At 41.6% G+C, this 14075-nt stretch overlaps 2 protein-coding genes across 2 annotated transcripts in view; both read right to left on the reverse strand.

Moving 5' to 3' along the window:
* The window catches only part of LOC311520972 (large ribosomal subunit protein uL22), a 316080-nt gene that overhangs the window by 298848 nt on the left and 3157 nt on the right, over positions 1-14075 (reverse strand). The gene's annotated exons all lie outside the window — the stretch shown is intronic.
* MYO5B (myosin VB) overlaps positions 1-14075 on the reverse strand; it is a 363824-nt gene that overhangs the window by 13007 nt on the left and 336742 nt on the right. Inside the window, exons 30-34 of the mRNA XM_084628998.1 lie at positions 12629-12827; positions 7514-7607; positions 5415-5558; positions 2572-2723; positions 874-963 (exon numbers count right to left, since the gene is read on the reverse strand). Coding sequence (XP_084485124.1) covers positions 874-963; positions 2572-2723; positions 5415-5558; positions 7514-7607; positions 12629-12827 — 679 coding nt within the window. The remainder of the gene's footprint in view (positions 1-873; positions 964-2571; positions 2724-5414; positions 5559-7513; positions 7608-12628; positions 12828-14075) is intronic.

The raw sequence follows: 14075 nt of genomic DNA on the forward strand, positions 1-14075 counted from the left end.
GATGGCTGGCTAGGTTTAACACAAATCGAGAGTGAATTAGAAGGAAACTACACAAGCATCTCTATATTCCAAATTTTGGTACCATAGTATATATGGCTGTACATACAGTAGTATAAACAGCCCAGTGGACAGGTACCATATAAAGATTTTTTATATTACTAAAACTGCGATAATCTGATTTGGCCACATATTATCAAAACTGATCGACACTAAACTGAATAGGTGTGAAAACTGTGAAACTGTATCAAGAAGACTGGTATAAGAGATTACCTCCTCTCTGAAGGAACTATGTTCTGATTCGTAGTTTTTGATCTCATGCACCTCAGAAGTTCAGAACTAATTGAGCACAACTTAAGAAAAAGCGATAACTTTTAGAAAAAAGATTTAATCCCATTTTTTCTGTTTAAAAATAATCGTAATGAAGGGCCCGATCCTGCAAACTGACTGCATTGAAATCAAAGGGAGGGCTTTCAGTATTGGACCCAAGAGAAAACTTTTTCAATCAAAGAACAGGAGCGGCATCCTAATTGTGAGTTTGACCTTTGAACATTGCTAGAACTAGAGGGGAAAGTTTTATACTAAGTTTTAAAACTAAGGGTCTGATATTCCTGCCACGTTTTACACCATTATTCCTCTATGAACTTCACAGGGGACACTCCTGAGTGACACCAGAGTCAGTGAGCAGAGACTCGGGCCCTTGTAAGAGTCTCTCAAAGCTTTTTACCATTTCAGCATGATTACTGATAGTTCAACATCCTAGTTTGACCCCAGGTATGGGGTGCCTGGAGATGAGCACTTAAGTGGAATGAACAAGAGATTTCAAAACTGGGTGAATGTTTTTCTGAAGCTCTGTTCTTTACATAAATGTCTCACCGTATCCCCGCTGTACTGCTTTAGACAATGTAAGAGGCGACAGGTGTTAGCCAACCAAAATGATGTCATCTGAAAGTCATCATTGTGTTTCTGTGAAGAGCAAAATTAACACGTGAGATTCCTCTTTGGCATATGAAGCTGGTCTATTTCAACAAAGTGGTTGTCCGAAAAGCAGAACACCACATGCAATGAACGACATGCTATTTTCATTCCTGCATGAGAATTCTGTTCCCTTCTGTTACCATGGCTGCTACTAAATTCTGCTCTTAATTACAACAGTGTAACTCCGGAGTAATCCCCTTTGAATCTCTGAAGTTGCTCTGAATTTGCAACAGTGCAGCACAAAGCAGAACATGGCCCATATAGTCATATTAGCTAATCAAATTGCATGCTTCAAGGCATAAACAAATCACCTGGATTAGGAAGGATTCTTCACCAACACGTATGACACTTTTCATTTGCTTAGATGCATCATATTAGTTTGCTTTGCCATTCTCTGAAGCATGAGATATAGGCCACTGACAGAAACAGGACACTGGATTTGATGGTCTACTAACTATTGGAGACATCAAGAGATGTGGCACTGTGCATAAGTTTAACCAGTACCACTACGGTATTATATCGGACGTGCCCTAAGGCCTCACTCTGAGTGTGAGCCTTCTGTTTAACAAAGAGCTTCCTTAACTTACAAAGGAAGCTGAGAGGCACCACTGTGTGGCCTAGTGGATTGAACACGTGCACAGTCACCAGTAATTTTGAATTCCAATCCTACTTTGACAATCACTCACGCATTGGCATCAGGCAAGTCACAACCTTCCTGTGCCTCCGTTTTCCCATGTATAAAATGGATCTAAAATCACCTCCCTTACGAGGCAGGCGAAATAGCAATTAATGTTAGTACAGCAATTTGGAAATGAAGAGCACAACGGAAGTACTGAGTATAATTAATAATTCTATTTTGGTAGTTCTTTACTGTACTGCGGCTACACCCTGGAAGATTCTTTGGCTAAGAACTGAATGTTAATTAGGATGAGATGGCCCTGCTTGTGCTGGACCTTTAATGATTCATCCCACTGCAGAAATTTCATTCTTTGTCTTTGCTTGAAATGAAGCAGCGCCTAGCTGAAAGAGACTGGGATAAACGGTTATAAATCAGAGTCTATTTTGGTCTGGAGTGTGGTGGACATTAAAGCTATATGTGACCAGCACATTAGGTTATAACACAGGTACATAAAAGAGCCAGCCTCTCCTGTTCTCAGTTCAGGCGATTTAAGAAGCAAAAGCCAGAAGGGAAGTAAAACAATGAGTTAGCGGGTCAGGAAGCTAAAAAGAAGCTTAGTAGCAGAATTAGTTGTGTTCTATGGATGGTTCACTCACTGAGCGTCTCTCCTATCTGTAGAAAAGTAATCTGCACCTAACTCTTTGATGATTTTTAAAACCCACATGTACTGGGACAATTTTTTTTATCTATATTTAGTTGATTTTTAAAGAAAATCCCAGAGTAAAACAAACAGCAAAAATCAATGATAATATCATCATGTCAATATTATACTCAGGGCATGAGTTTGTTGAATATTTGCATGATTCCCATCTGAATCTGAAAAAGAGAGACATCTTTAGGTACCTACTTCAACCTCAGAACTAGAGTGTTACATCACATGCAGCCTTAGAGCTCATTTTATTACAAAGACATCATACCTTTAATACTTTCTTAATGCCGTTAATGGTGGAGGTGAGTAAGGAGTGCACTTTCTGGTCATCATTGATGTAATCTGCATGCCTGATGCACATGTAGAGGATGTAAGCAGGAAGACATGGAACTGTGGCAGAAACTGTCTGTGGTTTGAGATCTAGAAGTGGAACAAAAAAAAAAAGGGAGTCTTTTACAACCTAACTTTTGCAAAAAGAAAAGGAGTACTTGTTGCACCTTAGAGACCTACCAATTTATTTGAGCATAAGCTTTCGTGAGCTACAACTCACTTCATTGGATGCATCGGATGCATACTGTGGAAAGATCTTCTACACTTCCGATGAAGCGAGCTGTAGCTCACGAAAGCTTATGCTCAAATAAATTGGTTAGTCTCTAAGGTGCCACAAGTACTCCTTTTCTTTTTGCGAATACAGACTAACACGGCTGTTACTCTGAAATCTAACTTTTGTTAGCTGAGCAGGAGAATCAGAAACAGTAAAGATGTGTGCAAACCACCATCCCACACATCTGGGAAAGATCAGTTCTGAACGTTTCAACTTAAGCTCATCTCTGAGAAATTCCTGAACTTCTTGGAAATGCTTCATACAAGCTGCCGCGCTATCGTGTACAGAAACAACTGCAGAAATACCATGTACAAAATCTACTCTTCATCAACATGCTGAATCAACATAGCACGTGGTGGAATTTACTAAATATTTCATGTGAAAGCAGGGATTGCCCGAAGAGGAGGAACTCTAAAAGTAACTGCTGTGATCTGGTACCATTCTTTGTTTGCTTTTTGTAGAGTTTCATTACGCTCAGGCGCGATAACAGAAATCATAAAACACTGATGCATAGTGAGGCAAGTGTGACAAAAACCTGAGTATTGGATGGTGGTGCACGTGCCAGCAGTGGCTCCAACCAAAGCCTTCAGTCTAAGTAGCTCTCAAGAAGGTGCACATTGCAGAGACCTCAGAATGGATAACATGACAAAATGTTTCTGTTCCCCAGGCCTACAAGAAGCTGAAGGTCTGTATTGTAATATCCCTTTTCCATGTGTCAACCCATCATGGTGTAACAATTATTGCCCCCTTTAGGAATTACAGCTTCATTTTAGCATTTTCAATGCATTGTCATCCTTGAGTAAGAATTATATCTAACAACATCAAAAGAATGAGACAAATTGGATGTGAATTTATCACTGACGTAACTCCATTGGAGTCAATGAGTTTCCTATGAAGGCATGAATTCTGTCCATAGCATTTTAGAACGCTAAGTAAACAGCACTGAATTTAAAGCACACTCCTAAGTGGGAAGAGAAAACACAGGGATGGCTGCTTATATGAGACAGTTGGATAAAGGAGGTTCTTGATCTGATCAAAGCACTCATTACTTTTGTTTTTCATTCTCTCTTTCAGGGCTCAATGTTGCAACGTTCTGAGCACCTCGTGCAGGGTACTCTGGACACTCACAGTTATAAGCAAACACATATTGTGCTGGGCTTCAAAATTAGTTCAAAATTTCTGGGCCAGGGGAATCTCAAGTCATGTGTCACAGATGCTGGTTACTATTTGTTGGAAGACTATCAGAAGTGTGGCTAATTACTAGTCCCTTGGGGGTTTGCTGGGCAGTTTGAAGGGATTATCCCCAACACTGAAATCAACCTGATTTAAAAACAAAAACAAGAACACCCTCCAAAACCCATTGTTCTTATAAAATTCTTGAAACCGTTTGAGAGATTTCCCCTGGCACTGCCCGTGCAGCCCATTCTCAAATATAATGGAACTCTTCACAAGTGAGGAGCAGGATTTATGTGCTGTCAAACCCATTTCTAATATGCTACTATTTACATGATACCAAAAGTGTGCTAGATGTGTGAAGATATGGGGCACAGCACTGAAGAGGTTCAAACGGGGGCTACCAACTCCAGGACACCAAATTTACTTCACTGATTTGGAGGGGAAAAAAGTCCTCTCTTCTGGAACAATCACTTTTCCTTGAGTCTTTATTATTCTCCAATTTCTGGATTCATAAAATGAAAGTCACAGGTGCCCTTTACAAATTATATTGAGAAACTTCAAATTTGTAAATTCAAAAAGTGGGAGGAACCTCCATCCTTATCCTTAGCTATACCCCTCCCTCCATCTGCTTACAAGGAACCATGCAAACAGTTTTATGAACAGTTAATATAGAATATAAACCCAAGCAAGGACTCAAGGTTGGTTTATTCGCTGCTTAACCTGTCCTATATCTGTGCACGTCAGAAATAACTGTGCTTATTTACCCTAACAAAATACTAAATGAATGAAACATTCCAGCACTTGCTTTCCAGGAATGACTGGAGAATCAGGTATAGGACCCCATTGCTATTAACCTGAAAACAAATTTTTAAGTCTAAAAAAAGTTATCAGTAAAACACATGTTCCATTCTTTTCTTTGCAGTTATGGACTTCAGACAATTTAATCTAAGGGAAAAAATTAAAGCTAGCTGAGAATTTATGCCCTATTCAATAAAGCACTTAAACACATGCTTAACTTTAAACATGAGTTTAAATCCACTCTTATTCTGCAAAGCACTTAAGCACATTTTTAAATAGTTTGCTGAATCAAGGTCTTAGTTAGGTAGCTGAGTACCCACATGCCTTTAATATGCTCAATTTAGAGAGGTTTTACAAATATCGAACTATGTTAAACCTTGAAATAAAGCAAACTCATTTGAACGGTTAAATACACACACACATATATAAATCCTGGAGTGATACAAAAATAAATTGGGTTAGTATTTCATATTTTAATGGTTTAGAAGGAAACGGAAGAGGGAAATGGAAGGAGAGGCAAATAAGGTCCTAACCTGTAATGAGGTTTCGGATGAGAAGTGGCTCATCTTCCTTGTAATATTCCAACATTCCCTGGAAATCTTTTTCCTTCCGTTGGACAGTGACCTGCCTGGTAAGCTCGTGACGCCTCCTCTCTGTGTGTGCTGTAGCTTGGGTCGCTGTGACGAGAAAGAGACAACTTTGAAGACAGCTGAATGAATCATCGAGCGCAGTACTTCAATGATAACTATGCATTACAGGTCTGATCCAAAGTCTGTTGAAGTCCTTTGTGTCTTTCCTTTGACTTTAATGGGCTTTGGATCACCCCTGTGTGAATGTGTGATATGAGTCTGTTATAATATTAGCAGCTTTAGATAGACAGATAAAGGACCAGAAACATAACTTGAACTCCTCATTCGGGCAGAACTCTCACTGACAAAGTAAAGGGTGCAAGATAAGGCCTAAAAAACTACAAACATTAGTTCCTTTAATAAATGTAAGATTCACTGGACAAATATTCAGAAGATGGTGACCTTACTGGAATCTTATGAACGTATTACTAACACTAACAAAAGCCAGGCTTTGGGAAAATATGCATAAGCAACATATCCTGTGGCAGAATGCACAGCAAAATTGAAAATTACCGTTTTACGCTGTCGAGTATTGTACCTACATACAATTTTAATCAAATGGAAAATTATGAAGGCTTAATGCAAGTAATGGTAAATGTCAGTCGGATGCATCACAGTAAATTACAGTGACAAAAGCAATCTGCACCATCTGTGCTACTGTGAAATTCCCTGTTTATTCAGCTTAATTTCACTTAATGTCTAGTTCTCTGAAATCAGTTCATAAAATCAGAGCACTGTAGTTTATCACTGTATCCAGTGAGGAAGATAAATAGTTTCTATGCCATATAGATAGCTTGTCCCCATATTATTTTCTCATCAAGGATGAAGCATTTTTCAACAACCTTTCTAAATATCTTTAATATCCCTTTATCAGTCACAGAACAGAATTACTTAAGAGTAGGTGGCGTTTCCTTCTAAAACAGTATGTGGGCCACAATATACACTGCATTAAAAGAACAAGGGCCACTTAGAGTCATTAAAAGGACCGTTTCAAAACCCACAGCATGTACCAAATGTCAGACAGATGCTTTCTAGTAAGAGCTGAACATCCATTCTCGCCTCAATTCTGTGGATGATTTATCAATTTTAAGATGATCCACATCAACAAATTAAGGGAGGTGGCAAGATCCAGGATCTTTGGAAGAGATTTACCATACAGGGACTGACAACATCCACTGAAGATAACTGAAAGATCTCAACAGAATTTGAGCAATAACTTCCCAGTTATCTCCACCCTTTGGTTTAGGACCATACATTGAGGATGGATGAGGTGACGGAAGTTTTTTTTTTTTTTATCATAACCGTAATGGAGACTAAGTTTCAAGAGTGCCCTAAGCATGGCTTGGGATGGGGTGGGGTAGGTTAAAAACTTGGGACCCATTCTGTTCTTTCACACCAGTTCAGATCTCACTCCATTGAACTCAATGAGTTCACCCATATGGTAAGGTGGAGTGACACAGAATTTGGCTATTGGAGCTGAAGCAGAAGTTCTTGTGCACATCCATTTGGAGAGCAAAGCATACATTCACCTGTGTCCACTATAGAAGACTGCTGGGCTCCTCCCCTTCCCAAACAGAGTATTGCACCAAAATAGAATATAGAAGAATTACAATTGGAGAGGTCACAGAGACTCACTGGTCAACAGAGAGCTTTGTGGCAGCTGCAGAACAGAGCCTCTGTTTGTTATGCCTATTATAGGCACGCCAAGAGAAGTTTGACTCCTTCTCCCTCTTGCTCTGAAGCCATGAAGAATGAAGATAGTGAAATGAGAGTCATGCACATTGTTTCCATAGGAGAGAACTGACCGGCATGTATTGGAAGTGGGAGAAAAAGCTTCTGAGAATGACACGTGCAGTGATCCTTAGGGTGTCTATGGGACACCTGCATGTTTCTCTCTGGTGTTGGAGGTGGAGACAAAGCCAGAGAATAAAACCCAGAGACCTAGACTGAGCCTAGAGTAACAGAATTCCATTTCCCCGAGAAGGTAACAAAACCAGAATTACCTTCAAAATCCTGGACCTTCTTCATGTAAATCTTTAGCTGTTTCTTCAGCTTCTTCTCATTCTTTTCTAGTTTCTCTAGTAACTCTTTGAGATCCTGAAAATTAGGAAAAAGGATATTTAAAAAATTGCCCCACTGGCTGATCAGGACCCAGCCCTCTTGGATACAAAGACACTGAGAAGTACATATATGCTGTACTGAAGTGTGTTAAAAGGTGTGTGCAAACGCAGCACTCTGCAAAGCTTCCCGGAGGATAGTGGTTTACTTCTCTCCATCGATAGATATTTGTACTATGATCTGGATCCCTGAAAATGTGCAGCACTTCAGGGTCAATTTCTGCAGCACAGATAAGAAAACATCGGCCTTTCAGACTTGTCACGTCCACTGCCATCTGACGAATTCCTATGGCCAGGAATCACCCAGTCACCAGGGAGCTTGGAAGGACAGGGTCAGAATGGCAGCTGTACACCGGTCCCTGCGGAAAGCTTTTTTATTCGGAAGTACTGAAAGGTTTAAAAAATTAACTTATCTACATACATCCAGTGTTTAAAAAAACCCCACACACATTGATTTGTCTTTGCAGAGGCCATTTCAGTCAGTGTCAAACCAATCAGTCACATAACTTGAGCTCCTCCTTTTCACAGAAAAGTAGAGAAAGCATGCTGTCAAGTTTCTCCTGTACGCGGTGAGAGAGAGGGAGAAAATGGCAGCTTTCAAATGGTTTCCTACATGATGTTATTTTAAAGAACAGGTCTTTCTTCTTTCCCCAGCAGTGATCTTCTGATCCAGAATTTATGGCGCTAGGGCCTGATGCTGTGAACTTCTGAGTTCCCTCAATTCCCAATGAATCTCATAGGGCTGAGAATGCTTAGCACCTTGCATGTTCAGGCCCGCAATGACTGCTTTTTCAAATGTCTTTTTAAATAATATTGCCATGGTATTTAAAGCACGACTCTGCTCCAAATAGTGACTCCATAAAAACGACAGGAGGGAGTCCTATGTTCATTGCCTTTCAGTGACTCCCATAAAAAACCTACTCAGTTTACAAGTAGACAGATTTTTTTTCCCCCCAAGGCCTGGGCTACGTGCATTTTTTGTGCTGGTTTAATTATCTCACGGTGTATGCAATTATTTTGGTTAAAAAAAAGTCATAATGGTACAATCCCTAGTCTGGATGCAGTTTTATATCAATAGAAAGATGCTTTACAGCTGATTCTCCTTCCCATACAAGATTAACTACAATGACATGTGGCACCTTTATACCGATATAATTGCATCCACACTAGTGAGGCGGTACAGTTTCAGGTATACCAGTATAGTTAGAGCAGCACATCTTGTGTGTGTAGACATGCTCTAATTGACAGGCCTGCGAACTCACCCTAGGACCTGAGAATCCCACCTCATTTACCATTGCCAGAATCAAAGGTTTGCAGGCCAAATTAGGCTTTCAGTTATATATGTGCTGCCTCTCACGCATGTAACAGGTCAGAATTTCACCCTGCTACTGGAACTTTATCATCATTTGTTTTTTTGATGATTGGTGAGCGAGGCAAGAATCCAGTTCCCTCTCCTACCGTCGTGCTGACACTGGTGGTAGCAGGAGTAAACCGCAGTAAGACTTCTATTTGTCCCTGAAATCAGCATATGTGATTGTGAACACCCAAAGGGCACAGCAGTATTGAGTAAGGAGTTGCTGAGTCACACTTCAGAGTAGATCTGCACTTCAAGTGCTTTTTGGAGAAGAAACTCTTCTACATCTGACTCTTCTTCCTAACCCCCACATAGGGCAAGTCAACACTACAAAATGAAGTCAACCTAAGTTATGTTGACGTACAGCCACTGCAGAAATGACATTGCTTTTTCATGTCCACACTATGCTCCTCGTGTCGGCGGTACACGTGCTCCCCAGGAGCACTTGCACTGATTTAATGGTCAGGGTGGGGAATTGTGGGATGGCTTCTGAAAGGCAGCAACAGTCGATGTCAGCAATGCAGTGCCTACATTGACACTGTATCGACCGAGCTACATCAACCTAAGAGCTTCACCTCTCACAGTGGTGGAGTTAAGTTGGCGTAGCGGGCGAGTTACATTGTCAGGAGTGACATTTTAGTACAGACACTTACAGAGCTAAGTCCATGAAAGCTGCCTTATGTCAAGCTAAGTCTGTAGTGAAGAATAGGCCTTGGGCTTTGTTATTCTGTATCCTATATCCCCATACTACCTGTCATCCCCACTCTTTGATGGCTATCTAAACAGTTAATCACCCACTAAATGGTGCTGGGTTAGGATGGGCTGTTTTGTTTTCAAGGCATAAGCATAAATGCTGTACATTAATCGTTTGGCTGGATCCTGCTCCCATTCAATACAATGGCAAAAGTGCCATTGACTTCAACGGGATAGGATAAGGGCTAAGCTTTTCTCCTTTATCTCTTTTTTGCTGCCACAGTCATTGCAGGCAACAGATGCACCTCTGCCAAGGGATTAAAGTTGAACACGTTGCACAGCGAGCAAGAGATTTTTGTTTTGCTGCATGACATACTTTTCCTAACACGGAGGATTAAGAATGATAAAGAATGTGTTAACAGTTGCCCCCAAAATTGGTCTCATGGGGTCTCCCCTCTGAATGACTGTTTAACATCAGCAGAAGAGGAAATCATTCTTCCATCTGTCTACATGTTCACATAAATAAGCCCACGTCTCCTGATCCTGACTCCTCCTGGAAGTATTATACAGTAGGTAATGATTTATAGTTTATCACCTCAGGGCTTTATTTCCTGGCTGCCATTCATATGTAAATGGTTCAGACATGTCTGTTTGAACGGGATAAAGTTCTCTAAAGAGACGATCCTGAGTGAGGCAGCAGCATCTACCTACCCACCCACCCAGGCTCAGGAAATGCCAATTCTTATAAATAAGGCTATGATTTTGGCACATACATTTTTAGTAAATTTCACAGCACAGGTGTGCAAAAAAATGAAAAGTCACGGAAAGGTCACCGAATAATGTCGGTTTTGCCACATCACCATACAGAAGACTATTGGGGCTGCTGAAAGTGAGGCACTGTAGGGAAGAGAAGATTTGGCAAGCAAGCCCACCCTGCAGCAGCAGGTCCTCTCCCATGGGACGGGACCTGACTCCCTGCTCTGGGTGTTGCAACCTGGCACATGGAGATGCAGTGCCTCTCAGGTATGGCCCATCCATAAATGGAGATGGCAGGGCGGATGGGCCAAACCCGAATGGTGCTGTGACCCAGTGCACCAGGTCACCATGCCACTCAGTTTGGAGGCTAATCAAATGTGTTTTTACAGCCACTTCCAAGATGTCACAGACTTTATTCAAATTCATGATTTCTGTGACAAAACCGTAGCCCTGCTTATAAATAACATTAATAGATTCAGAGGTTTAAGGTCAGAATGGACAACTATGATCATCTAGTCTGATCATCTAATCACCTTTTATGATGAGATTACTGGTTCTGTGGATGAAGGGAAAGCAGTGGATGTATTGTTTCTTGACTTTAGCAAAGCTTTTGACACGGTCTCCCACAGTATTCTTGACAGCAAATTAAGGAAGTATGGGCTGGATGAATGCACTATAAGGTGGGTAGAAAGCTGGCTAGATTGTCGGGCTCAACGGGTAGTGATCAATGGCTCTATGTCTAGTTGGCAGCCGGTGTCAAGTGGAGTGCCCCAAGGGTCGGTCCTGGGGCCGGTTTTGTTCAATATTTTCATAAATGATCTGGAGGATGGTGTGGATTGCACTGTCAGCAAATTTGCGGATGATACTAAACTGGGAGGAGTGGTAGATACGCTGGAGGGGAGGGATAGGATACAGAAGGACCTAGACAAATTGGAGGATTGGGCCAAAAGAAATCTGATGAGGTTCAATAAGGATAAGTGCAGGGTCCTGCACTTAGGATGGAAGAATCCAATGCACCGCTACAGACTAGGGACTGAATGGCTAGGCAGCAGTTCTGCGCAAAAGGACCTAGGGTTGACAGTGGACGAGAAGCTGGATATGAGTCAGCAGTGTGCCCTTGTTGCCAAGAAGGCCAATGGCATTTTGGGCTGTATAAGTAGGGGCATAGCGAGCAGATCGAGGGACGTGATCGTTCCCCTCTAGTCAACATTGGTGAGGCCTCATCTGGAGTACTGTGTCCAGTTTTGGGCCCCACACTACAAGAAGAATGTGGATAAATTGGAGAGAGTCCAGCGAAGGGCAACAAAAATGATTAGGGGTCTAGAACACATGACTTATGAGGAGAGGCTGAGGGAGCTGGGATTGTTTAGCCTGCAGAAGAGAAGAATGAGGGAGGATTTGATAGCTGCTTTCAACTACCTGAAAGGGGGTTCCAAAGAGGATGGCTCTAGACTGTTCTCAATGGTAGCAGATGACAGAACGAGGAGTAATGGTCTCAAGTTGCAGTGGGGGAGGTTTAGATTGGATATTAGGAAAAACTTTTTCACTAAGAGGGTGGTGAAACACTGGAATGCGTTACCTAGGGAGGTGGTAGAATCTCCTTCCTTAGAGGTTTTTAAGGTCAGGCTTGACAAAGCCCTGGCTGGGATGATTTAACTGGGAATTGGTCCTGCTTCGAGCAGAGGGTTGGACTAGATGACCTTCAGGGGTCCCTTCCAACCCTGATATTCTATGATTCTATGATTTCCTGCAGAAGACAGACCATAACATTTCAACCATTATTCCTGCTAGTGGAGGGAGTTATTCTTCCCTGACTATGTATATTAAAGCGCACAGGGCCAGACTGTGGCCTTAAACCATTTTGCTTATGTCCAGAGAATGGCAAAATGTCACTGGGTACATCACAAAATATGACCTTTTACACCATGCAGCACGACTTCTCCTACTCACCATCCAACCCTTATAAAACAGCGTTTCAGTGCTCTACAGCAATAGCCCACTGTGTTGTTGGAACACCACTGGGAGTGATTGGGATTACTAGTGCATCTAGCTTCTGGGAAGGCAGCTCCGCTGGCTAGTTGTGTGTTCATATACAAGGGTGGGTGTGATGGGAGTTCTTCCCATCTTACCTCCATCAACCACTGATCTGTTTTTACAGTATAGGTCATGAAGGACAGTCATTTTACATGGTCTCTTACCAGATTTTCGTTTGACAGACGTGTGATTTCTTGCTGGATGCCAAATTCCACCTGGGCCTCTGGTGGTAGCTGTAGGGTCTGGAAAAACACCTGCTGCTGTTTCTCCATCTCGTCTCTCAGGGTTTCCACCTGGGTTTTCAGAGTTTCCACCTCCTCTTCGTGCTCTCTCCTCTGATCCTGAAGCTGGGCTTCCAGGAGCCTGATAAGAGGAGGAGTGAAGGGACCATTATGATAATCTATTCTGATCTTCTGTATTAACCAACCAAAGTACCCCAGTAACTTCTGCAACAAGCCGATGACTTCTGTTTGAGCTCTAGCATATCTTTCAGAAAGACACCCAGGCGTGGTTTAGATTCAAGTGATGGGAAAATGCTACGAAGATCCGTGTAGTTTTGTGGGAAGGGAGACAGTTTGGTGCTAAGACCCTGGTCCACCACTCACTGAAGTTAACTGAAGGACTCCCATTCACTTCAGTGGGCACTGGATCAAGCTCTCGTGTATTACATCCAAGTTATACTTCTCCTACAAAGCAACGGTAAGGTGTTTGGTTACTGTACTGTACATCTTTTGCTGAGAAATCCAAATATCTAATATACTTTTAAACAACAAGATAAAAAACAGCCAAATATGAATTAGTTAAGACTTAAGCCCAGATTTAAACAATCACCAGTGATTTCAGGTGTTTCCATTTTTGGATGCCCAGTCTGAAACATCTTAAAGCAGCCTGATTTTCAGACAGTGGATGCGAAGCAGTTTCAGGAAACCAGGCCCCTTTCAGTTGGCTTCAGCTTTGCACCCAAACACTGAGATGCCCCAAACCACTAGTCACTTCTGAAAATGTAGGCTCAGCTTTGCAGTGGAAAATGTCACACTGACTCAGACACGGAAGAAAGACCGCAAGAAGTTTGCATTTTCCATTTTAAAAAATTCTTTTCTAAGTCATTTTGAAGAATAGCAAGTTAAATAAACCCCTTAGAAAGTGCATCAAAGGAAAACAAACTCTGGCAGCAGCGGGGTGTCTTTAATTACAAAAGGAGAAGAATTCCATTTGGACGAACAGCATGTCATTCTGTGCAGTGATAAATTAAAGCACAAGCTGTACTTTCAGTAAAATGGACCGTATGAGCCATTTTTGTGCCTTTCTCTTTCCTTTTCCTCCCACATACCTTCTTCATCCAAAGGAAGAACGATTCATCATATAAAGGTTACTGCCCTCCTCAATGCTGGGTGTACTAATAAACAATGTTTAGCAAGTTAATTTATTTTTAAGGGTACCAATTATAGTGTACCAAATGGAAATCTCTCCCTTAGTGCTTTTAAGTATTCCAATAGGATCTAAACAAGATTACAAATGCTAGCAAAGTGGTTCCAGCAAGATTGAATGGTTTGAACAAGGGACCGAAAGTTACGAAGTCTGAAGCCTTAGCTCTGTCTCTGCCACTGATTT

The sequence above is a fragment of the Lepidochelys olivacea genome (assembly GCF_965140295.1).
Source record: "Lepidochelys olivacea isolate rLepOli2 genome assembly, chromosome: 5".
NCBI classification, from domain to species: domain Eukaryota; kingdom Metazoa; phylum Chordata; order Testudines; family Cheloniidae; genus Lepidochelys; species Lepidochelys olivacea.